A 24,959-nucleotide genomic window follows, 5' to 3' on the forward strand; every position below is an offset into this window, starting at 1 on the left:
AGCCACCAGGCTACCACTGGCTCTTCATAATAACCAGCAGACTTTAAACACAAGTGCATGATTTAGAAGTTCTGGACAGCCCTTTAGAAAAATAACACTTAAACGGACCAAGTAGAAACAATATATGCAGGAAACCCCAACAATCTCCTCTGTCCTCCAGCCTCTTTTTAGGAAAATTTGTTGGCCTCCATTAGTATCACAAGTAATCCAAGGGATGATGACAAAAAGCCAACCATTTGTCCAAGAAGAAAATAATCCACAACTTCCAGCCTTTTATTTTTTTTCTTTTTTTTTTTTTTGATGCAAAAGAAGCAACTTTATCCTATCTGTCTGTGAACAGCAGTGATTTTTTATTTTTTTTAACTAAAAGTTTGTTTTGAAGAAAAATGTTTTGCCAACCATGACACTTTAGGTATATGTGCCAAAAGAAATAATGTCAGACTTTCTGCCATTTGATGCGAAAGGTATGTGGTGGATCTACCATTCCTACCAACATAATGGCTTTAATATTGGCAGCGTATGCAAACTGAAAGCATCTTCCTATAGAGTAGGAAACGAAAGTGATTTGAGAACACCTATACGATCAGCATGGAAATTGTCAGTAATTCCTAAGACAACTCTTTGTTTTCTAAGTATGTGGAATTAGACTAAATTCCTCTATCTATGCAACTCTAGGGAAAATGTATCACGTTTCATGAAGAATCCAACTTCAAATTAAAAAAAATTACCACAGGCATTCATGTACATTTGTGATTGATAGAAGATAGAGAGAGAAATAACCCCCTCTAGTTCTTGTTCTTCCTTTTTTTTTCTTTCTTTCTTTTTTTTTTAAGCCTGTACCCCCAGTCTCTGCTGCTCTGCCAGAAGCAGGTTATAAGAAAGTAAGAAAGTTATGGGCGAACCAGAATCTTTATTATAAAACGTACAATAGCTATTGTCCAGACAAAGAGGACTGACACTAAGAAATCAGTAAGCAAAAAATGCAACGTTGTTTTAAATTGTCTGCCAAAAAAAAAAAAAAGGCAAAAACTCACAGCAAAACAGCATTGTAGAATTCCAAATAAAGCACAGCAGTAAGTCTATTTCAAAGGTATTTTAAGACACTACACTCTCTAAAATCAACCTTTAAGATGAGACAATGTATCATCAAAATAAAGATCTTTCCATTTCAGATTGAATTGTTTTATATATCTATTTACAAAACAGAAGTTACATCTCTTCCTCCATCTCCAACAACGTTTAACCTCCTTCGAAGAAGCAAAGGAAGTGTGTGTCCTCTATGCTAACTCTAATTAGTTTCAAACAGGGAAACTGCAATGCATAACAGAACAGCGTAGCTTTGGGCAAGTTTTACTACTGAGTTATATAAGCCCCAAACAAGATTATAGTGGAAACACTGACAGACAGTCAAATTTGTCTCCTCTTTATGAGTAGCAACTGGTGTAACTTCTGCTGTTTATATCAGAAAATATTCCAAGGGAAATGCAGGGGAGGGACAAAGCATGAAAAAAATAATGTTTTTAAATGCTCCCTAACCAAGCAATGCCTTCAGCCTGTCAAGACACGTAAAACATCTGCTGCGTATTAAATGATTACTCAATTTCACAATAGCGCTCAAATATTCTGTTAGCACTAGTGACCACGTAACATCTGCAGCATCGTGCACCATTTCCCTGCACCGTTCGATACCAACCATCTACCCCTTCAATAGGGAAGACAAATTCTTCCCCTTTCTTTGCTTGCCAGCAACAGATGGGCCTGGGTTCGTTTAGTCTTTATTTTTACTGGGCACCAATGAACTGGCAGTGTTAACAGACCATCAGATTCTGGCTTCAAACTGGGATAATACCACAAACAAGTTGGGTGCTGCACTGCTGTTCTTGAGAGCTGTCTTAAACTCAAGTTGCCTCTTCCTCCTTTTGAGGGATTAAAATTTCCTCTGCATTTCTTCAAATAAACATCAATGAGAAAAGATCTATTCTGCTTGGTCTCATAAGCTACTTTACTATTAAGTGGTACATCTTATATTACTGCAGAGGTCTTGAAAAAGACTTATTATCTGCAGTTCACACTCCAGACACTCAGAAGCAACATTACAACATGAAGCCCTATGAATATTTGTTTAATGTACGAAGACAGGAAGCACTTGCATTGTGAACATGCCAATGTCTCAAATATGCAAGAGGTTTCCTGTAACATCAGCCTCTTCAGTGCAAGTGCACATCAGGGTCCTTGACGACGAACTGCTATCATCAAAAAAATGGGTTGTACAACATGATGTCATCTATGAATTATAAATAACCAGAAAAGTGAGATCACTGCAAGAAGTCTCAGCTGAGCATCTCCCGTCTGACAGCTGCGTAAGGGGAGAAATATGCCCCTCTGCGGGAGGAAGCACAGGCACCAGAGCTCTGATAAAACTTGGGCATTAGCAACCAAACGCTAGGGACCAGCTACAATTTGGCACTACCTCTAGTGTTTCTGTCCTGGTTTCTGGGTTCAGTTGTGTGCGTATGCATCCATGCATACACGACAGGGGACTGCTACTGGAAATCCTTTCAGAAGCAGGAATCCCGTCAAAGCTAATTACTCCTCTTCCTCAGGAACAGTCACTTTGGTTTCTCTTCAGAAACAAATGGTTTAGACAGACAACTGAATAATTACTAAAAAGTCAACACTGGGACTGTCCTCTGCGGCTGGATTCCACCTTTGCAGCAGAATACCACGTAGTCAGGGACAGGCCGCAGCAGCTACACTGCTCAGAAAAGAAGTAATTGCTTTCTTAGGAATCTCTTCACATTTACGTACAACTATAATAAAAATCTGGTAAGCATGTTTAGTTGCTCTGTAGAGATTTTTAGACCACATGCATCATCGTATACCTGAACATTTTACAGGATAGCATTAAGCAATATGATTCACATCTGCCCTGTGCTTGTTCTTTCATTTACTCTCCAGTGAAAAAAGTTCAGTAAATATCAGTTTTACATAACATGGCTTTTTGCTTGTTCGTATATACTGTGTTGTGTTTACTACCAGCCGTTCCTTCATGCACATTTACTCCACAATTTTAGATCCAGTGTTGAAATAAATAATTCTCCTCCTCTGTCAGTGCTGCTGCACCATCACCATGAGAAGCATAAATTGGAAGACTTGAGTGAAGAAAGGGTTTGAATAACTGGAGCTAAATTATGCTCACCAGACTAAGAATCTCTTAGCAGCCAGAAATGTCAGAAGGCATTAGCTGCATGCTGATACGGAAGAGCACAAGATCATAAAAAAACCACCCCAAACAAGGCTGACCTATTGGAAATGAGTAATTTAAACCAAGCATGACTGCCTTGTAGCTTCAGACTCCTCGGCACGTCTCTCTCTGCCCATATGCATCACCTCCTCTCTGCTCATCTCTGTCCGCTGCATTCAAGGTCTGAGCTATCTCAGAGCATCACAAATGCAGCATGACAGAGAAAACTGCAGATCGCTTGCACATCACTGGTGTTGGAGAAGATGCTGCCCGGTCAGTTCCCGTAGTGCCTCTGTGCAGAGCGAAGCACTGCTGCAGGATTGTCTCACCTTTGTGGAATGACAAAACAAAACTAGGTGCTGAGCATCAGAGATGTAGTTTTTAAGGAACCACTTCTTGGCCTCCTTTCTCCAATAAGAGCAGTGCCATCATAGCACGTTACCTAAGCTCACAGAAGTAGATCTGTACCAGAATTTAGGGCTTTTTTTTCTTAAGCAGTAAGTGTTAGGTTTGGATGTTTATTATTGCAAATAATGGTTCATCTTTTTAGCCCAGTTTCTCAGTACAGCCCTTGTTTGGCATGGAAGACTGGACATAAATTAAGTATGCACATCTCTATGAGCACCTTTTCAGATAGCTTCCATCTGTATATGTCCAGAGCTGATCATCTCAGCACTGCCAAAGTAATATTTTAATTTTAATTACATGTAGTATCAAAGCTACAAACTGACAATCAAAAGGTCAAGGTGTGACTACAGCCTTGATGCAGTGGCAATGGCAGTCTGATCATAAACTTTCTCTCCCCACAATGTGAGTCAAATGCAATTAAAATAAAGGTTTGTTCTATATATTTTTTTTCTTATTCCTTATTGTTTAGAGAACAATCCAAACACATCCATTAGATAGAATGGGTGAAAATCATAGGGTTTCAATTTTGTGGACTCATGTACATTAAAGACTTGCTTTTCTAAAATATTCCTTTCAAAGAACAGGAAAGATAACAAAAACGTTGTGAGTATGAATATGGAATAAAAGGCGGAATGATGAAGCACACCAGTGCCATAAAGGAAGTTTCTGAGTTAGGGAATGAAAAACAACAATACTCGGCTTACCTGGGCACAAGCAGCTTTATGTGCCTCACTCCCAGCTTCTCACAACTGAGAGTATACTTAGCTCAGAGGGAAATCTGGGAAAATTTGGGAGCACCAAATTTCAGATTACTTCTGCATAGGAGCCATCCTCCTCCTCATATCAAGCAAATGAACTAAACTGAGTTCTAAACACACCAACATAAGGCAGCATGAAAAGTGCCCGAGTTTGTTTATGATGTAAGAGCAATAAAACTGCTGACAGCCACCTCTGCATGGGCTAATTTCACTTATTTGAAAAATACATTTGTCACTAGTGTAGGTATCTATGCTGCACTGCTGGATGTATGTACCCTATCTGTTATGTATGAAAGGAAAATGGAAAGAGTTTGATCATCAGGAGCTCACAGAGAATGGAGAACTAAGACTTAAATACTCATGAATAAGGGAAAATACTTCTGCTAGCAGGATGTTCTTCCCTCTGCAGTCTGGATGCAGGACCTCACAGCTGTGTTTAAAATGTCAGCAGCACACAGCTTTACAGATCTGCCTTGCCACTGGAAAGTCTGTCATACTTTCAGTGCTTCTGACGCCTCCTACTCGCGTACTGCCCTTGGGAGGAAGCCTGCTGTGTGGGCTTGGTGCGCACGTCCACAGACAGTGGTCACTGTGGCTCTGGGAGCAGTCACAGCAGCAAAGCTGAGCATGCAGATGCTGATCATGCTTTACAAGAAACTACTGTGTAAGGCTATGTATGACTCCACTTGACTTCTAAAAGTCCCCTAAGGCCTCATGTACTGAATCCAACATATACACCTTTCAACTCAATCCGTGAGAGCAGCACAAGGACCAGAAATAGTTTCTGGATGCAGTCAGTCAAGTCCCTCACAGAGGAGGGCAATGGCATGGTGTCTTTTGGCCCAAGGGGAAGAAAATTACTCAGAGACCTACCTAGGGGAGAAGCTCCACTTCAAGTGTCTTAAGTGCAGGTTAGCAGTGCTAGCTGACAAACAGTCATCAAACCTTAGTGAGACACCAGGAATTCAACTATGAGAGAATATGCCAAAACTAAGAGACTGATTATGTATTTTCCCACCTCGAGTTCCAGGAGACTGAAGAAGGACATCACTCAGCTAACCCAGTCTCGGACCAAATGCCAGTTTAAGTGCACTTAACAAGGATATTATGAGCATGCTCACTCCTCCAGGGCTAGAGGTGCATTTTAAGGGACTTTACTATATGCTATATGAAGCTCTTCTTAGCTTTGTGTTTTTCTCCCTCTTCCCTCACTTCTGTTTTTAAATTCCAGACTGTTATAATTTGTAAATAAAGCCTTACATTTACACACAAGTGCAAACTCCAGTTAATGCCTTTCCCTAAAGTAAGAATCCCTAAAAAATCCTGAAACCCTGTGTGCATTTGCAATGTCCCCTCTATCCACTTATGTAACGCTCTGAGTAGCCTCCTTCAGCTTTTTCTTTCTCCAACAGCTTAAAAGGCCATTGCCAGACTTTATGATGTCAAAAAAAAGGCAAATTAAAATGTTATTTTTCTGTCAATTCACAGATACTAGTGACAAGTAACCAGATAGTGCTTTTACCAGCTACACTTTGTCTCAACCTTGAAATAATTTGCAGTCTCTCTCTGACTTAAAATTTAAATATTGAAGTAGAACTCTCAGATTCTTGTGATGAATACACATCTCCCTTCTCTGTGTATTTAATTAGAAAAATACGTAGAAATGGACTTTTGAAAGTGCTGTTCATAATGACTCAGCAGATCAATGTAAGAAAGCTAAGCACTACCTGTTTTAATGACTCGAGCCTAAAAGCTTCCTAAATCCTCACAATTAAAAGAACTATATATTGTACAAAGTTCTCATTCATTTTTACTCATACTGAAAAGTTGCCAGAATTACTAAGCACCCAACTCTAGAGGAGAAAATAAATCTAAGAGAAGGTACTACTTCTAAAATGCAATATTTAACTCCTCAGTAATAATTTTTACTCCCAGTTTAGAAGGTAGTGAGACATTGCTGCAGCATGGGGGAAAAAAAAAAGAAAAAGGTTAATCCAAGTCTATTTTTCAATCAGAGCATGGGACTCATTTCTGTATCAGGCACGGAGGCTCCTGGAAGTGCACATACCTGGCGTGACAGCATACACTAACCACTGCACTGATAGCAGCGAGAAACGCCATACAGCCGCTCTCTGCTTCGAAACTGCAGATGGAAAATCACAAGCAGAGAAAGCACAGGACACAACTGCCAGACACCACCAATCATTATTTAAAATTACACCACCACCACCACATATATTTGACGCTAACATATTTTCACACCAGTCTTCCTTTTTCTTATTCATGGCATCAAATTGTTATGTTTTTAACATTTTTTTCAGATGGAGTGCTTCGTCCCTGTCTAGAATCTGATCCATTTAAGGTTGCAAATCCTTACACAAACTCCTAGCCTATCTCCTTTGAGGCATATTAATCCCTCAAAAAGGAGATGGAATTGCAAAATAGAAAACATAAAAAAAAAAAAAAAAGATTTCATATCAGATTAATTCCAAGGTAGTAAAATATAGACTGTATAAAGTCTAGATGGGGAAAAAATGTAAGTAAATAAATAAAAATGACCCAAATAATAAATAAAACTATAATAAAGAATAAAAAATAAATGACCCAAAGTAATATTTGACTGGAAAATGATGCACTTGTTTCAATAATGTCTTTAAAACCATCTCATTTACTATTCTCTCATCAGTTACTACTAATCCTAAATTCTTGCTGACCGGTTTCACTAACTTAATGAAAATATACCACTAGAGGTAATGATTTGACTGAATCAGTGAAGTCTCTGTTGGTATAGAAAATTTTAATTTACACCCAAATCACACATTTATAATAGCATATATTTTTACTGACTGCGTGAAAATCATAAGCATGGTCCATTCACTAATCAGGATATTATACTTAGGATCTCAGAAATTCTTCAAGTTGCAAACCAGCTGCTTCACGGGGAGAGGAAGTCATATTTTTATTCATTGTGTTAGGACCTTTCAGCTAAAACCTTAGTAATATAGAAGAAATGTATAAATTCCAAAAAAGTGAAAATAAATGTAAGAATGTTTACCTAATGACTTATGGCTTTAGTTTACTTTTCTAAAACTTATAAAACAACTTGTTTGCAAAAGCAAAATTGCCAGTGACAACATTATGAAACTAATTGGAAAATAGAGTTTTATTGTGTTAGACCATCAAGCATTGGCACAAATCATTTTTTCTATTTACACATTCATTTAACAAGGAAGATGAAAATTGTAGTGTAAAATATATTAGCATCAGCAACTATTAAAAATAGCTCTTTGATAAGACCTTTAGAATATTCTCCCTTTCTCTGGGCTGTGCCCACTCATTTAGGTAACAGCCCACGTGGGCTAGAAATCCAACAGACCCGTGCAGCTTCCTACGCGCACCTCACGTCTATCCTGCAGAGAGAGAGGGGTTACAATAGGGGCACCCAACAAACAGCCATCCATCATTAGCTCCATCACGGTGTATCTGACAACCACAAAGTACAGCTACGGCTGCCCTTCATTCACTGAGGAACCAGAAGAGGCTGCTCACGCCACACAAGTTACCGTACACGTAACTGCTGGGCAGAGCAGGCTACGAAGCTTTCCCAGCCCGTGAGTACGCAGCACTTGCAATCGCTTTAGAAAACAGCTGCTTCACCATCGGTCCTGACATAACGTTACATCATCATTAAGCAACTAAATAGGAAGGACCTTCAAGAAATCCTTGCTTTTTTACAGGATGCTTTTAAAGTATCCTCACACTTTACAAGGGAGTAAATTATACAGTGGGCAACCAAATACGTGAGGTAGCTTGTTGGTAATGAATGGGTGACTGTGAGGACAACACCATACTCGTTCCAGAAAGGGGAGCCAAAAAAAACAAACACCATACAAGCAAAATAAATAAATAAAACCACACTACCCAAACCCCAAAACACCTAAATCCAGAAACAGAAGCAAGAGCCACCTTGAAACCAAATTAAACTGTGCTCAATAGCATTCAGTAAAATATCTATTAAAACAAACTGATCTCAGTAAGCCTCTAAGGAATGTCTGATATGTTGCAGACCTATCAGGCCCTGCACTCATACCTTACTGCAGATGCTCAGACAACCCTGAGTCTTCTCTGATATGGACAATGCACTGACAACACCTTAAGTGATGCCAGAAAAGGAGTCATGGCACTGCCCTTATAATAATACAAGGACACAGGTTCTTCCAAATCTGATTAAAGGAAACAAACAAACAAAACTTATCTTCTTTTATCCATAACAACCAACCAGCTTGCATAAATCTTATCGTCCACTAACGAGTTTAAAACTCAGTTTTGAAGTTAATGACATTAGTCACTTTCCCCACACAATTATCAGCCAGATTATAGAGTCATCTGCTAAAAAGAAGCAGACTTCACATTTAGAGTTGAGGAATGAGTGGGCACCTTGACACAGGGATTCCTCATCTAAGCAAAAAACACTAAAAAGGCAGCTCAAGCTAACTTTGGAGAATGACTCAAATAAGCGATCTACATGTGCATGAGGCTCAATAAATGGGTCAGACGGAAGCGTAAATGGATGATACAAGAGTGTCATAAGAAAAAAAAAAAAAAACACAATTCATACGTAAGGACCTTTAGCAAAAGTGGGACTCCTAACAGCATGATACCCTTTTGAAGCACAACACTCAACTTTGCAGGGAATGCATATTACCACAAACCTAAGTTTCAGCAGTTTTCCCGAAAAGAAAGCTCCAAATCCTTAAGCACTATTTTAGGTTAATAGATCTTTTGGCTGCTCGAGTTGAAAGACTGGTACTGGAAGCAGCTTTGCTTTCTGAAGTTATGTTCCTAATACTTTCCCAGTCCCTCAGACTAACCTAACTAGATGAGAGAAATTCACTAAATCTTGGTCAGAAGATAGGGATGGATAGTAACTTTGGAGGAACACCTAATAGGTGAGGTTAAGAGCTCCTGGAAACACAAAAACGCACACCCTGCAAAGGTGCCTTGGCCATTACACCACTCTACCCTTTTATTTCTTCTGAAAATAAAAATAAAAAGAGGAACCAAACAAAAATAGCAAATACAATAACAACAACAACAACAAAAAAGGAGAATTCCCTCCCCTATTTTCTACGTACATTTCTAAGCCTAGCATTTAATCTCAAGAATCTGCATGAAAAAAGGATTTGGCAGCTGCCATGGCAATGCAATTTTTCCAATGTATTGCTGATGTTCCTGGGGTGGATTACTGGCTGTAATAACAAGGGGTTGAGGATCCAATAGTTCAGGAGTTAACTAGAATAAATATGATATATGAAATAAATATTTGAGGCCGCACCTCGAGTACTGTGTTCAGTTTTGGGCCCCTCGCTACAAGAAGGACGTCGAGGTGCTCGAGCGAGTCCAGAGAAGGGCAACGAGGCTGGTGTGGGGTCTGGAGAACAAGTCTTACGAGGAGTGGCTGAGGGAGCTGGTGTTGTTTAGCCTGGAGAAGAGGCGGCTCAGGGGAGACCTCATCGCTCTCTACAGGTACCTTAAAGGAGGCTGTAGCAAGGTGGGGATTGGTCTGTTCTCCCACATGCCTGGTGACAGGACGAGGGGGAATGGGCTCAAGTTGCGCCAGGGGCGGTTTAGGTTGGATATTAGGAAGAACTTCTTTACTGAAAGGGTTGTTAGGCATTGGAATGGGCTGCCCAGGGAAGTGGTTGAGTCGCCATCCCTGGAGGTCTTTAAAAGACGTTTAGATGTAGTCCTTAGTGATATGGTTTAGTGGAAGTCTTGTTAGTGTTAGGACAGAGGTTGGACTAGATGATCTTGGAGGTCTCTTCCAACCTAGACAGTTCTGTGATTCTGTGAAATATTCTTCTCCTCTAAAGAGTCCACCTGCAGCAACAAGAAGTAGGATCCAGATGACAATATCCTTGACAGAAAATAAAATGGATTCTTTGCCAGTCCATGCAGGCAACTGCAGTCAGTTTCAGAAGGTTTTTTTTAACACAACACCAGAGTTTCTCTTATTGCTTGTTTAATAATAAACCATTGCACCTGTTCGATTTTCTCCAAAAGAATGATGGAGGCGGAACTCATCCTTTGGGAACACACAATGAAAGAAGATAAAACTCTCTAGCACTTGCACAATGTTCATGAAGAAAAGAGTTACGTAAAGGGGTTCTTAAAAGATTTGGAGTAATCCCTGCAAACTCCATTCCACACCCTGAATTACAAGTGAACAGTTTTGCTAAATACAGTACCTCTCTTCTTACTTGGTCCAATTTATCAAAAACAGACCACAAAAAAATAAAGGAGACCAGAGAAGACCACAATTACAGAGGAAGCATCTCAAACTGGCTTCCGTATGAGAAAGGAATGAACAGAACAAATAGTTTTCAGTTCTACCACATACAGGTTATGAGAGTGCCTGAAAAAATATAGCAATGATCACTGTATCACAGTGGCTCTCTACTGGTTCTCTGCAGTTGGAAAAACAGATTTGCTGCTTCTGTGCTGATTGGGGAATCTTTGTTGTTCTGTTTTTGTTATCTGACTCTCTGCCTTTGAAAAAACAGACCTCAGCAAAAAAATATTAGCACATTCCTCTGAATGCAATTTCATTTCCTTGTACCAGTCCATTTCATTAATCCAAAGTGAGAGCTCATCTGCTGACGACCTTAGGTTTCAGGTAATACGTAGCATTTTTTTAATGCAATTGAAACAACATCTGATCTTCAAAATGCATACACTAAATTCAAGTCCCTAACCACTTTTCGGGCAGCTTAGAAAAAAAGATCTTCGGAGTCTCTGAAATCATTTGCTCAATATGCAGCAGCAACCAAAAACGCAAGTAAAGTGTTGAGTATCATCAGGCCGGGCAAAAAGCAAAGTAAATACAAAACACTGATGCAACCTCATCATGTTGCATATCTTGTGCAATGCCAGTCAACACACCTCCAGAAAGACATAGTGGAGGCAGAAAAATGCACAGAGATGACCAACAGCTGTCTTATGGACAGAGATTAAAAAGACTCGGGAGTTAAGAGGCTCAAAAAAGGTATGACAACATTTCCAAATCACGAAGACACTGGACAAAGTGAGTGAAGAATTGTTATGCATCAAATCCATCAGTATTCGAACAAAGGCCATTGAAACTTTAAATGTAGAAGGAGATCAGTTGAAAAATGATTTTAAAGAAGTTTGGTTGGGTTTTATTGTTGTTTGGGGCACACGGATTTTTATTTCTTTGTGTAAACAGAACTGGTGGTAAGCATTTGACATCTATTTGCCACAAGTAGTTGTGGAGACAAAATAACAACAAATACAACAAGAAGTTAGACAAATTAATGGGAAATAGGTCCAAAACAGATACTAAAAAGAACAGGACAAGGATATACTATAAAGGATATATATAGCTTTCATCCAGTGATGTGGCTGCCTAGAAGAGGAGGAACAGATGACACACAGTAGCCAGAATGAAACGCTCTCCCTGAGTACCATCATCTGCTGCCACCATTGAAGAAAATATACTGTAATAGATGAACCACTGGTCCAGCAAAAAGATTTTGTGTATGCTTAAGTGCATGTGTCCCTAATGAAATGGGAACTTCAAGTCAAAGAATTGAAAAACAATTAAAAAAACAACAACAAGAAACAAACAAGAGCACCAAACCTACTTAAAAGAACTGGTACAGGGAAAGAGTATGGGGTCAAAGAATGTAGAAGATGGGAGCCATTTATTTTTAACATTACATGAATTGGTTATAGCTTATGGTAGCATTCCCAGAAGGATCCCTGTAATCAAGCCTCAAAAGATCACAGAAGATCCTCAACTTGTGATCTCTTTCATGAATAACATGACAGCAACATGTGGTTTCTGCCACAGCCTTGTCCATATTAAGAATGAAGAATCCATGAACCATCTTGGACTTCTCTGAACCAGTAAGATAAGAGCCAGTTCCCGCTCAAACAGTTTAGATACATGCTGGCAGGACAATACCCAAGCTTCAAAGCCACAGCGTGACTGCAGAATGGGTCACCACTATGTCTGTGCTTCATCACACCTTCACTGGCTAAGCACATAGAATCATTAAGGTTGGAAAAGACCTCCAAGACCACCTGGTCCAACCACCCCCCTACCACCAATATCACCCACTAAACCATGTCCCTAAGCACCACGTCCAACCTTTCCTTGAACACCCCCAGAGATGGTGACTCTGTCATGGCTCACCCAGAAAGGTCAGACCCCTGGCTGTCACGGTCTTTCAGCTCAAGACACAGGAATGGAAACCAATGATCTGGTACATCCTACTGCATCAAGTTGCCCTGAGGTTTCAGGTAAGCTGAAGGCTACTGCTGATAATGATGGAAGCAGGGTGGTCTTTTGGGATGAGAGAGAAGAAAATACCAGAGAAAGAGGCACTGGACTCATCACAGCATTTTAATGGAGTAGAAATGATGATCACTTTGCTGTTTCTGCTTCTTTCACACACATTTCCCTCTAAAACAATGTCAGAATATCCTCCTTGATGTATAGTTATAGAATAACTGCAAACCTTCAAGGACAGGCTTTATTTAGTGGCTTGAGAATGACTCGGTAATGTCTTCGAAGTTTAAATAGGATTCTTTAAAGCAAAATAGACATTGGATCCTCATAAAAGAGTAACACAAGATGGATATACTGATATATACCTATACCAACAAGTAATAAAAAGGCAACATCACAGAAATATTTTATTTACTTTATTGAAAAAGTGTCCGATGTTTTTTCCACAGCAAAACAGCTTGCCTTTCTCTGCATTAGTGACAGAATATTTTGTTCTTTCATTATCCAGGTTATTTATTATTTTAAGCACTGATCCACTGCAACTTCCCTGACTTATCAGAAGACAACTGCACTTTTGGGAACAAGCTGAAATACAGCCAGAAGCAACACTTTTTGGCAAAGTTAAAAATACATTGCACTGACATCCTAACTTAACACTTCATTCTTTACAACATGCTTTTGTTCACACATCGTTCTTTTGGAGAAAAAGTCCAGGGGAGCAGATTGATACACACCTCGATCATTCACTTAACACACAAATCAATTCTGGTTAATCGTTACTGAGCAGTAGCTTTAAGTCAGGTCCATTTGAGAACTCTTTATTTAACTTCAAACATTAACCACATTCTTCCTTGTAACAAAGCATTCCCGCCCACAATTTCCACCTCTTCCTTCTTTAAGACACCTCAGAGAAAATAGTCTCAGTTAAAGACACATCCTTAACTTTGAAGAGCTCCTTCATGTAGCGTGGTGCAGAGCACTGAAGCTCCCACTGCATTCGCACCCTTGCCTGTCGGAGCAGGTTGCAGCAAAAGACACCATCAATCTTCCTCGTCCAATGACAGTCTATTTAATTCTCCTTTCTCACCCCTTCACAGCTCAAAATTAGTACGTCGGCAACATAGCTGACCACCTCTACTCACACAAGTTTTGTGCATGCCTCATGCCTTACAAGATGAGATGTGTAACAAATTAATAAAGCCCTTCCTAGACTAAATTAGAGCACAGACTAGGGCAGATAGGTAGATATCATAAATACTCATTTTTGGTCAGAAATTTCTAACAATAAGAGTCATGGAAGCAGACTGTAATATAGAAAATAGCCAAGAAAAACAAGTCTAGAATAATTAAGCAGGAATTAATTCAAAGGCTAAACCCATTCCCCAGAGTCAGGCGGGTACACCAACAGAGCACGAAGAAATTAAAGCTAGAAGAAAGTTTTCTCCTCACAGACTTTTCCTGCTGGTAAAGGGAACAATGCAATTATAGGCAACCTGAAGGGATAACAAGTAGAAAGTAATTTCCAGTTGGCTATGCTAACATTTTTGATAAAGTGGCAACAGCTAAATAAACCGGAAAGAAATACTTCCAACTTTTGATAATCTGACTGCTTTAACAAACCAAATTTGAAACTAGAAATACATAGGCAGCAACCCCCAGAAGTTTGATGACTATCTTAATTATCCAACCATAGACATAAAATTATCATTCAAACATTCACAGGTCCTTGGCTAATTCATTTTGAACTCAAATGAAGCTAAGTTAAGCATCTCTGTGATTCAAGATGCATGCATTATTTAGTATTAGCTAGACATTTGTTCATTTATGCAGACAGATGCCAACGGGATTTATGTGAGAAGGCACCCATTCTGCTTCACTTGAAAAGTTGCCTGTTCTCTCTCTGAAACCTAAACCACAGATCTACGTCATTTTGTCCATCTTTCTGTTTTAGGAAAAAAAACAACAACAACAACAAAAAAAAACACTTTCAAAAAGCTACAGTTTGGAACACTTTCATGGGAGGAGTGAGACACGAAGCTCTCAGCACATCTCCAAGTGAACAAGGTGCCAGCATCTGCATCGTCTTCCCTTATACACAGATGCTACTCCAGGTACTTCTAAAAACTTAAGGCTGATTTTCCACAATAGTTTTGTAGCTTTTCTTTTCCTGCAGCATAAAATATCTACATAAGGCGTTTTGTTTTGTTTTGTTTTGCTTTTATTTAATTTCTGTGGTTGGTTGGTTTGTTTTTCTTTGGCGTGGTCTATGCAGCTGATCAGAACAGTTTTGCATAACACTCTTTAAAACGCTACACGAATATTCTTGAGGAAGACTGAGAAAGAACAGAATGAAAAGGAAAAACCTAAGCTGGTAAGGACAAACAACAATGAGAAACTGGAATTTCAGAAGAAAAAAAAAAAAACAACATTGGTAATCAACTCTGAAAAGGGAGCTGCCTTCACTTTCTTTTCCTTATAAGCCATTCCCTGTGTCAGCACCTTCACAGTTGAGTTTTCTATACTTCGTCAGTGTGAATATAGCCTCTGCTACAGGTACAACTCACACAGAACTACTTGAGTTCAAAAATTATCTAAAACTTCTTCTCAGTGATCCGACACTTTTAAACAAAGCACTTAGGGATTTTTCCACTGTTCTTGGGACTAACAGCACAGCCCACTCTCAAGGACAAAGAAATTTCAAGAATAGTCAAATAGGAAATTTGAGGTCCCTTTTTTAAATGAGTTTCCTCTTGCCCTGCCCTCTCCAAGATACAGAGCACAGCTACACTCCCAGACAGGTTGTGCTCACTGACTGAGCTTGGCATTTAGTAGGGGGTACAACTATGACCTGCTATAGGTAATGGAACTTTGGCTGAACAGTGCCAAAATCGGTACGAAATATTTATAAATATTTGCTACATCCTGAAAGACTTCTGTCGATCTGGCAATTCTGGGTTAAATCTGTAACCCTGATTCACGTGAACAACACTGCTGTGGGTAATGTGTGTTTTTAAGGCATTGGAAAATGATATTTAAAACAAAAACAAGTTTAAAAATCAAATTGCAAACCATTTATTTCCTCCTGTCCAAACAGATCCCAGCAGCACACAAACAATGTGAGCTAACCTAAACTGTCACATAATACTGTACTTATTTATCTAACACCGCTGAAGCCAAGCACTGAGTGGGGGAGATGCTAACAGAGGAAAAGAGGGATAAGGTTAGTGCCATTAAGCTGAAGCAAGCAAGACATCATTTTATGTAACTGAGGGGGAAAAATGTAGGTTAATAAGGAGAATGATTATCGAGTAACTAGAGGCAAAGAGCAATGCTAAGATGAGAAAGATTGAGGGCCCTAAAAATGAAGGACAGGAAATGAGAATATGATGGGCCTGCATCTTAGAGAGCTCAGCCAATATTTCACCACTTACGTTTTGAAGTACTAGCAAGGACAAGATCAGGTAAGCAAGCTGGAAATAAGAGCAAAGCGATCACAGAGAAGTGGAGAGAAAATGATGTATGAAACTGTGCTCAATCTGCATGAGGACAATTTGAAAGCAAAGCTCAGATGTGAAACTAGAGGAAATGGGAGAGCAGAGGCACCCAGCCCCTGTGCAGAGGAGTCACCAGCTGACTTGTGCTGCTGAAGCTCTTTTGGGGTTATAAAAAAAGACTGATAAAAAGTAAATCTTGCAGATAATGTGAAATGCTGAGAAGGCTTAATATTTGAAGAAGTGTGGGCAAAGAAACGTGGCATTTAAAGTGCCTGGTCAGCTGCTGATGACAGGAGGAATAAAGGGAGTACCCCTGAGAGTGAGAAATCAAGTCATATCTGCAATATTTACCTGGTACAGTTGTGCCTCAAGTCTCCTCTGAAAACGTAACACAGGACACACACCGAAAGCAGCACCTTAAATGCAGTGCAAGTGACACCAGCCAGTGATCCCAACACAAGGCGCAGAGGGACTGCCAGTGTGGAATCACACAGTTATTTTTACAAAGAATCTGCTGAAAGGGAAGATTTGGTGGAAGATTTTGAAAAAAAATGCAGGCATAAAACTTTATGTTACACAAAGACATTTCTATTCCACATCCTAACCAGACTAACCGTTAAACTATACTGAGGAGGAGGAAGAAGGACCTGCAGAGGGCTTTGGTTCTTTCTCCTCCACTTTTCACTTTCCACCTGAAAAAACACAACTTTCAACCTTGTTATAGTTAATTAATACACTACAGCTTCAGTGCTGAGTTAAGAGTTCCTGCTAAGAAACAGCGTGAAGCTCTGCCACAGAGAATCAAATCAGTGGACAGCTGCAGCCTAGCTTCCCTTCTCTGGTAATGACTAATAAGCAGCAGTTCAATAGAAAGTGAAACACCACTCGTTAAAAGTTCCCATTTGGTGTGGCACAGTAATACCACATGATGTATGAGAATCTCTTGGTTCCTGCTAAAACAACAGGGACAGGCAGGAAACCATCTTGGCTGACCTGCTGGTCAAACTGAGGCATAAGAAGGAAATGCACAGGCAGTGGAAGCAGGGACATGGGGGCTGGGAAGAGCACAGGGATGCCATCAGATGGAACTGAGTTTGGCAAGGGATATAAAGAATAACAAGAAGGGATTCTACAGGTACATTGGTCAGAAAAGAAAGTCCAAGGAGAGTGTACCCCCTCTGATAAATGAGGGGGGAGAACTGATAACAAACAGACATGGAGAAGGCTGAGATACTCAACGACTTCTTTGCCTAAGCCTTCACTGGTAGTCAGGCTCCCCACATCTCTCAGGTCCCTGGACCTCTAGGCAGGGGCTGGGGGAGGAAATTCCCTCCCACCGTAAGCAAGGAGCAGGTTCGAGACCACCTGATGGAACTGAACACATACAAATCCATGGGGCCTGATGACTGCATCCCAGGGTCCAGAGGGAATTGGCTGATGGAGTTGCCAAGCCGTCATAGTTGAAAAGTCCTGGCAGTCAGGTGAAGTCCTTGATGACGGGAAAAAGGGAAACGTCATTCCCATTTTTAAAGAGGAAGACCCAGGGAACTACAGACCAGTGAGCCTGACCTCTGTGCCTGGGAAGATCATGGAACAGATCCTCCTGGAAACAATGTCAAGGCACATGCAAGACAAGGAGGTGACCCAGGACAGCCAGCATGGCTTCACCAAGGGCAAATCATACCCGACCCATCTGGTGGCCGTCTATGATGGAGTGACTGCATCAGCTGACAAGGGAAGACCAACTGGTGTCATCTACCTGGACTTCTCTAAGGCCTTTGACACAGTCCCACACAACATCCTTATCTCTTATCTCTAGAAGAGTGGACTATCTGGAGGATAAGGAATTGGCTGGATGGCCACGGCCAGAGAGTTGTGGTCAACAGCTGTATGTCCAGATGGAGGCTGGTGACAAGTGGTGACCCCCAGGGGCCCATCTTGGGACTGATGATCTTTAATATCTTTATCAATAGATGATAGATGATCGGATTGTCCCATCTACGGGACATAGATGATGGGATTGAGCACACCCTCAGCAAGTTTGTAGATGACACCAAGCAGAGTGGTGCAGTCAATACAACAGAAGAAAGGGAAGACATCCAAAGGGACCTAGGCAAACTGTAGAAGCAGGCCCATGTGAACCTGATAATGTTCAACAAGTTCAGGTGCAAGGTGCTGCACCTGGGTTGGGTTCAATCCCAGACATAAGGAGAGACTGAAGTGATTACAAAAAAAAGATAGAGAACAACTTTTTATATGGGCAGATAGTGATAGGACAAGGGGGAATGGTTTTAAACAGTAAGAGGGGAGATCTAGATTAGATATTAGGAAGAAGCTCTTTACTCAGAGGGTGGTGAGGCACTGGCACAGGCTGCCCAGAGAAGCTGTGGTTGCCCCATCCCTGGAAGTGTTCAAGGTCAGGTTGGATGGGACTTTGGGCAACCTGGTCTGGTGGGAGGTGTCCCTGCCCATGGTAGGAGGGTTGGAACCGGATGATTTTAAGGTCCCTTGCAACCTAAGCAGTTCTATGATTCTATGACCTATTAAAAAATAATTGTTCAGTTTCATCTGAGATACATGTGCAATTGAATACTGAGCTGTTGCTTGCATAGGTACAAAGAACAACGTGATAGAATCACATTAGTTTTGTGCTGTTGTAGGCCATTAATAAAGGTCCTGTTAAATACTGGGCTGGCACACCTACACCCAATATTCTTTCTCAGTGATAGTGCAAGAATGTTGCCTTTTTGAAATGTGAAAGAATAATCTCTAAAAACTCCTGAAAGTACTTATTAGAATCTTAACGTCAATATATAACAACAGTTATTCTTTAAAACTATGCATAAGGGTTAAACAACCTAGAAGTTCTCTCTTTCCTTCTCACTGTTGCGGTTCACTATTGACCCAAATGACCCACCCAGCATGCTTGTTCCAACATTTTTCTACTCTGGAATGACTTATAAAAACTATCATTTTTACATAACAATTTGACATCATCAAATGAGACACACTATAGCAGCATTATTTGTTATTATCATGCATATATGATAATCTAGCATGAGACACAAATAAGCTGTTAGAAAATGAACTGTAGAAATCTATCATCTCCCATTGACCTCCTTTAAAACATCTTTGGATCTCTTCCAGCCTTTGATTGCTCTCCTGCACTAGTAATCCACCATTATAAAACATTCACAGCAGATGTGCCTACTAACAGAGCATAATGATTAAAGTGGATAAGAACAGGAAGAGATGAACTCTCAAGAAACAAAGATCCTGAGTTTATGCTAATAACTATTTTAAAAAACTAAATTAAGGGTAAGCTTATGCAGATTTCCTTAAGTTCATCTATTTTGGAGTTAAGTCTCTAAAGTACTGCTCATGTCAGACTACTTTTTCTGTACTTCTTCGGAGTATTTTCCTGTATTTTTAAATGTTTTCCCAAATCCAGTTTTTGCCCTCACTAAATACCATAGCAGAAAAGACATCAGCGTTGTGTTGGTGGAGGGAGACATAGTTGTTATGCAATTAGCTATATAAAGCTGCATTTGTTCTTTCCCTCTCTACACCATACAGAAGAATAAATATGACAACAAGATGGAACAAACTTAACAAGAATGAATCTGTCCAATAGCAAATATGTCCTAAATTGATTACGAATTAGAGTTGGTGAGATAGACTTTAAACAAATGAAGATACGTTGTGGATGTAGCATTTTTGTTGTCAAAAAATACTTAAGAATTGATATTTTCATACGTATCAAAATGTCAAAGAACTAGAAAAAAAACAAAGAATTGGTTTACAACAGTACAGGGCACAGGTAAATTTTAGTTCTTACAGTTTTGACTGCACTATGAATCTGCATGGGGTGGAGGGCTGCTATTAATGATCAATCTAATAATACGGAGAACGTCACTTTACATCATCTTATTGAACTTACATTCAACATTTCTTTTACAGTTCTTGTTCAGTTCTTACTTTTGTGAACCTTCTTTAACTTTACTTATAGAATGACAGTTCTACCCAACAGGAGTCCAAAACCATCAAGAAATATATCAAAAATGTGTTTGGACTGAAAATATTCATCAGATATCCTTTTGATAAAATTTCAAAGAGAGCATCTCACTTGTGCTTTACTGGGCAAGTGGAGGAGCAGAAGGAGCAGGGACCTGGAACAGTATTTTTTTTCTAGAAATTAATACTGGGATCAAGCGTTCATCATTTCTCCTATATTCAATTTGATTCATTTTATTATTCACAGTAGGAAATGTATCTATAAAAGTTACTCAACTTACTTTGCAGTGATCATACTGTTGCTGCAAGGTTGGAACATCCCCTCCAATGGGCATTTGCTTTTTAAGTTCTTCATCTTTTGTATTCAGCCATTTGATTAACTCTTCCAGGGATGTCAGTAATCGGTTCCATTTCTCTGCACTTGCCTCCAAGTGAGCCCTGTGAATCAACATAAAAGCATCCTTAAAGTCCTGAACAGTACAAAAACCAAGGTACTGCAATAAATAAAATAGCTCTACCATTAAGACAGAAATGTTTCAAATGCTTAAATGCTAAGGACCTTTGATGTGTTTGAAAACAAACAAAATTCTACTTCAAATCATTTTGCACAGTAAAACAAAATAAGCAGGTGAAAAATGCAGGAACACAGACAAACATGCACCTGATATGACCTAAAACCTTGAACACCGAGCATCCAAACAACATAAAGAAATACTGTCTTTTGTGACTCTGCCACAGCAGCGCACAAAGTACAAGCATCATTTTGTGAGCCAGGGCACCACGAAACTCACGTCTTTCATGCCAAGACCCTGAATCTCCAGCACCAAAAGCAACAAATTCTCCCAGCAGCCATCGACAGTACATTAACCGTGCTGCTGAACACATCAGTGGCACAGATCATTTAATGCACTAACTTTAGTCAATGAAGAATTACTCGAGAATTAATAGTGTGAATCTGTCCTCCCAGTTAACTCAACAACCCCCCTCCAGATTCCAAAATCTATCTTCAAAATCCTCTTCTATCATGTTCAGAAATACACTGACCTGACGGTTCCTCCCTGCAGTGCCTGGACAGCTGCACGGAATCCTTGACAAGGGCCAGCAACCCCACTTTTACTCCAGTCACTTTATGTTACAGACCCATTTGAGACCAACATGCACTTAGCTCTCTCTACTTTATCACTTGCATGGTGAAAGAAACTGTTTACTGGTATAAGCTAAGTTCTTTTTAGCAGAGACTGACACTAGCTCTGCACCTTTGTGCCCCGCTTCTGACAGATGAGTGAACTGAACTACTGTTCTGTTTCCTAGGTCTTCTCTTTTCTATTCTGAACTTTTTTCTTCCTGATTCACTGTAACTCACATCTTTTAGTACAGGTGAAACATTCACCTGCCTTCTACTGTATGATCCTCTCAAGTGGCATTTGAGCGAATGTTTGGTACTGATATGACAACAGTTGGATTGAAGGGGTGATGTGCTGCAAGGTTTACTTTGAGGCAAACAGTACGTTGTGATCTTGTAGGGATACTAGGAAATTAACCAGGAAACACAGTCCAGGGGGATGGGAATACGCAAAGGGAAAACCGAACAAATTCTTTCTGTAAAGAATAAGCTAACTTCAGGAAGAGGAACCTAGTTTTCTTCACTCCATTCAGGAAAGCACTTAATTAACTACATGGGAAAAAATATAAACTACTTGCTAGAAGTGATGTTCTACTGCTGCCACTTCCTGCATCATGATTTGTCTTCCCTTGTTGTAGTCACCAGTACCTTTTCCCTCAACACTGAATCTAACCTGCAGTTCCCAGCTGCACTCAGGGGCACGCTCTCCACAGCATGGTGTGGTCCACGTCCAGCATCTCCCTTCTCCTTTCCAAAACTGCTTCGCTTCCCATCAAAAACACCCTCAGAAAAAAATCAAGCTGCAGTGTTGCACACACATTGCCCTCCCGTGTTAGGTACTCAACAGAAGCAGCCCTCCTTTCTGGGAGTGAACACAGCGTAATACTCCCTAGTAATCAGGCAGAGGAGACACGTTGCCAAGGCAGCCCATAACTAAATTTACAGTTTTGCTGTTAGATCCAGATTGTTATGAAAAGAAAGCATTTTTATGGATTTCTAACAGCAATCAAAACCTTTCAGCAATCAATCAAAAAAAAAAAACAACTTTCAGCGATCAATTTTTTAAAAATTATATCTGTAGCCTTCTGTGCATTTGATAATAAAATCTCTATTAATTGTGACTTATTACTGTACCTAGTACATTTAGGCAGCTCTCACCTCTAAAAACTGGCACTTTCCAGGCTCCAGGATTCTGCTCTATTGAGCAGAATTCTTGTATACAAAATGAATTAGAATTTTTTGAAAAAGAAACCCCTACATCTAGTTAAAAGGGTGGTTCACTTAATTTAACATACACTGCAATAATATTAATAGTGAAAAAAATCATTTGGTATTAACCTGAATGATGAGGCATGTAACACCAGATTAAATGGTCTGTAATTTACTACTACTGAGTGCCCACGTACATGCCCATGCAATAACAGTAGCAAAACATCACCAGCGCATGGTTTCAAAGTCCAGCACAAGTGGGGTTAGAGTAGTAAGGAGGAGAGAGTGGGGGGGAAACCAACTGCACCTACAGGACATTAAAATTCCTCTCTCTGAACACAGAATGAGTTAACACCTCTTCAGAAACATTAGAAAGAAGTTAAGAAAGAAAAAAACGCACACAGAGGAAGACATCGCATCAGCATAGACTTTTCCTGAATGTTACTTTCCTCATCTTCTAAGAAGCAATACTGAACATAAAAGTGGCATGCAGCAGTGACAGCTGAAGAGCAGCCACAAGCTTTCAGTTCTCCTGAGGACTGCAGGGACACCCAGACATGCATTCAGTAAACTCCATTCCAAGCAAATGCTACGCAGGAGCAAGGGAGGCTAGATATGCTCCAATTTGTATTTTAGTTTTAGTGGCTTACACAAACGTAGACGTTTTACATTTGTGATACAGACCATTCATTAGTAAGAGTTAGAGCCAATGAACTATGCTGGAGTTTTGAGTTGTTTCCTGGGCTTCTCCACTTCCAAACAGGATTTCTGCCCTTGTTTTGGGATTGGTGCTTTTACCAAAACAAAGTCTGCAAAAACAAAGCTTAAGGCGTTTGTGTTCACATGACAAATGAGTTGGCTATCTCCAGGGATTTGCCAGGTCAAATGGCGGCTTAGGATCTGCTCTGATGAAGACAGTTCTGTACCAGATGATTGTTCAGTTTTGAGCACTGGTTGGAGCAGCAATATTCCCCAGCATCAGACACCACCAGAAACACTCCTATAGAAATCTTGGCTGAGCCTGAAAAACCCATTTGCCCCCATCCAGCCGACCAGACTGAGAACACCCTTGCTCAGCTAAGGCTGAATAAGATCCTGCAGAAGAGCAGCGACTCTGACACAACCCCCCTTCTGATGACCCTGAGAGGCTCCCTCCCCATCTGGAGACCTCCTCAGCTTTTGTCTCCGCTATTTAGGTAACACTTTTCCTGCTGAGCACGGAGGGAACATATGGAATAAAAGAGACTGGTGGGTGGTCTGAATATAGAGAATCCTTCCCAGTTTCTGCAATACCTCCCCCAAACGCTGATACCTTCCCACCCAAGAAGAAGAGTTTCTCCTCAGCATTTGGCTGCAAAAGGCTGACCTGCACAAAGCTGCAGCTTTGTTTTCCTCCTGGGAGTAACACGACACAGAGAAAAAGAAGGAATTGTGAATAAGTCTGAGTAATTTCAAGGCGAGATACAGTCCTTTCTGGTGGTGTCACAGTCACTACAAGCATAGTTTTAAGTAGCTTCCACACATTTAAAAGTATGTCAAAAGAACATTGCTTTTTCAGCCTGGAACTCCCTTTAGTTCCAGTAACAGGGAAGTAAAGTCAGTGTAGTGATGAGCACCATCAGCTCTGAGGACTGAAGTGATAAAGAAAGTCTCACACTATTCCTAAGGGAGAGCAGCATTTTCAGCAGCTAAAAAATCAACACAATCAGAATGTACACGTAGTTGAAAATACCCTAAAATAAATAAATAAATAAATAAACTTAGAGAAATCTTCATTTAGAAGCACTGTTCTGAGCTAAAGTCCATAAAAACCAGATTTTTCAGTCAGCCCTAGCCTCTAACATGGTTACATACTTGTTCTCACAAGACTCATCCACGCAGTTTTGCTTTCCAACTCATTCTTGAAATAGGATACACCGAGAAAACAGAATCTGAAGGCAAACAGCCAGATCAACACACTGACTTCATACCAGTTTTAGGCCCTGTTACTTCCCTGTGAAGGCTTTCATCATTCTTGTGCAAGTTAGAAAAGTGAACTGCAGTCAAAGAACAGGGAAAAGTACATGAACTCAGAAATGCTGCACTCCTTTCAGAGGAGACAGATTTGAAAGGTTAATTTACTTCTATTTACTCCACTATTCTCTTCCCTGCCTGCCTTCTGCTTGTAGTTCAGTGCCACGTGGCCCTGCAGCACTGCAGGGATCAGCAGAGCAACGCACACAATGCAAACGTTAACGCTGCCCAGAGGGATGCATGTTCCGTATCTACCCAAGAGTGAAAAGACAAATCATTATTCAGAAAAGTGGGTAAACTAACTTTTTTTGAGCATTAACTGCACAATTGCTGTCTCTGCCTTGGAAGTAACAACTGCCCTATGGTGAATGGCTTGAAGGCC

General features: G+C 40.2%; 1 protein-coding gene across 18 annotated transcripts in view; it reads right to left on the reverse strand.

Annotated features, from left to right (window-relative positions):
- Window positions 1-24,959, reverse strand: part of UTRN (utrophin) — a 374,743-nt gene that overhangs the window by 101,640 nt on the left and 248,144 nt on the right. For all 18 annotated transcript variants that reach the window (XM_040553278.1, XM_040553280.1, XM_040553275.1 and 15 more), the window contains one exon: window positions 20,514-20,670. In XM_040553278.1, coding sequence (XP_040409212.1) covers window positions 20,514-20,670 — 157 coding nt within the window. The remainder of the gene's footprint in view (window positions 1-20,513; window positions 20,671-24,959) is intronic.

Source organism: Cygnus olor, chromosome 3 (assembly GCF_009769625.2).
Source record: "Cygnus olor isolate bCygOlo1 chromosome 3, bCygOlo1.pri.v2, whole genome shotgun sequence".
NCBI lineage: Eukaryota > Metazoa > Chordata > Aves > Anseriformes > Anatidae > Cygnus > Cygnus olor.